At 53.0% G+C, this 1966-nt stretch overlaps 1 protein-coding gene across 1 annotated transcript; it reads left to right on the top strand.

The window, feature by feature from the left end:
* The first annotated feature begins 415 nt into the window (after window positions 1-415).
* Window positions 416-1553, top strand: LOC123106684 (uncharacterized). The gene has a single exon (XM_044528777.1). The coding sequence runs from the start codon at window positions 497-499 to the stop codon at window positions 1346-1348; it is 852 nt and encodes a 283-aa protein (XP_044384712.1). The 5' UTR covers window positions 416-496; the 3' UTR covers window positions 1349-1553.
* Window positions 1554-1966: the final 413 nt, after the last annotated feature.

Raw genomic sequence — 1966 nt, 5'->3', positions numbered from 1 at the left:
ATTTTTTGCGGGTTGCGGTTGAAGATGCCCTAAGACTTTTAGAAAATTATTATTTCCTCAAGCAACATAAGTTTGCACGGATATAAACGATCGTGCATTAGCTGTCTTTCGGGAACATCTGACAAGAGCCTCCTCGCAAATAAAGAAAAAGAAAAGGTTAGGCTCGACGTTCCCTCAAAAAAGAAATTTAGGCTCGACGTCCGCTCCAATCAAAAACTGCTGCAGAAAAAGGCGGAAGCCACCAAAAGTACAGCACACCGGGCCGGTCGAGGCATGCAAGACCGAACAAAAGAAGAAGTGCGCCGCGGCACACGCCATGGACACACCCAAGAGCCAAGCATGCATGGGGTCACCAGCACCGTACACGATAAATACAAGAACTCACTGAACAAACAAGTGAGAACAGCAGCGTGCGTTCCCTACACTACACTCTCCCGATGAAGCACGCAATGCATCCGCTAACAAACCTACCAACAAACACCGCGAGCTATGGGCTATGGCGTTCGTGGAGACGAATCCCGTGGAGAAAACCATGAAGGCCAACGAGATAATGGCACGCTTCCGCCGCATCGCGCCCAAACCCGTGCTCGCATCACCACCCACCGCCGCCGTCGACCAGTCTCAGCAGAGAAGGTCGGGCAAGCGTGGGGCCCGGGACCTCGTTCCAGCGCCGGCCGACAAGAGGCTCAGGGGGGCGCCGTGTTATCCTTTCCCCCCATACCGCGCCTTGCCGTGGACTTCGCCGCTGGAGGCGACACCGGTGGCGTCCTCCCGATGCTTATTCCCCGGTGATCGCGACGGCGACCTGCTCCGGAAGCCACAGGCGCCCAAGGTCATCGTGCCCCGCCCGGCGCGGCCAGTTCGCACCACCATCTGCGTCGACGCCAGCAGCGTCACGGGCGCCAACTCGGTGAAGCTGCCCGCGTGCAGGATGACGGCGGAGCAGCTGGAAGCCGAGATAGAGCGCGACGCTCTCCCGGCGGTCATCTCGGGCCCTGGCGACCGTGTCATCCGGGCCAACGACGCGTACAAGGCGCTGGTGGGACAGCCGGTCTGCCCGTGGCTAGACTCCGTGCCAGATGACTCGTGCGCTGGCGCGTCTAGGCGGATCAACGGCGAGGTGGTGCTGGACGTGCGGTGGTTCACCTCGACCGAGACGATTAGGTCGAGCGCCGGAGGGACATTCTCGTGCAGCTCCAGGATCTCGTGGGAGCGCAATGGCACACTGACCTCCGTCGCCATGCCATGCGACGTCATGCGTTTTGACTGCGGCTCCGGTGACCACCGCTTCGTCTGGAGATTTGACACCTATCGAATATCGAAGGGAACGGTAAAAACTGAAAATTGAAGTGCTCATTTACATGCATACAGTCTCCATCACATGCCCTAATTTTCATGCTCATGCAAACGAGTTGATTAAATACTCCTACTTGTTTTGTACACTCAAAAAAAAAACATGTTTCATTAGAGAATTGTATCTGTGCCGGGGGTCGTTAATATTCTGGATGTTGTACACCGCTGAGCATTAAGGGTTTGTTTTGTTGTTTGCACTGTTTTTTAAGGATATTTACATATGTGGCTCAACTGACCTGACTGAGTGGATACATGCATAAAAGCATGCTTTGCATATAGTTTGATTGAACGCATCCCTCAATGTGGCTGACTAGAAACACACACATGGGGGTTTGGTTGCAAGCCTCTGCTAGAGACCCTCTGCTAACAAGAGGCAAAAAGCTATTATTTGATTGCATACAAGGCATGCACGATGGTAAACTTTTTTTTTCTAATGATGAGGTTACCAACACACACTCATAGGTACAACATAGCAAGTCTTAAACTAACAAGCACATTTGAACAACTACTCCATGAGTGTGTGTGCTAGTATTAAGCATTACGCGGTGCATCAAGAGATCCCCACGTTTATATAAGGAGCAACATTCCACCAAACTTTGGAGACACCCCTCCC

This window comes from Triticum aestivum, chromosome 5A, assembly GCF_018294505.1.
Source record: "Triticum aestivum cultivar Chinese Spring chromosome 5A, IWGSC CS RefSeq v2.1, whole genome shotgun sequence".
NCBI lineage: Eukaryota > Viridiplantae > Streptophyta > Magnoliopsida > Poales > Poaceae > Triticum > Triticum aestivum.
Note: the sequence above shows the minus strand (reverse complement) of the source record. Positions and strands in the feature narration are given on the sequence as shown.

Bases quoted from the DNA above. Each gene is read 5' to 3' on its own strand.
- LOC123106684 (XM_044528777.1), top strand. From the start codon at position 497: ATGGCGTTCGTGGAGACGAATCCCGTGGAGAAAACCATGAAGGCCAAC.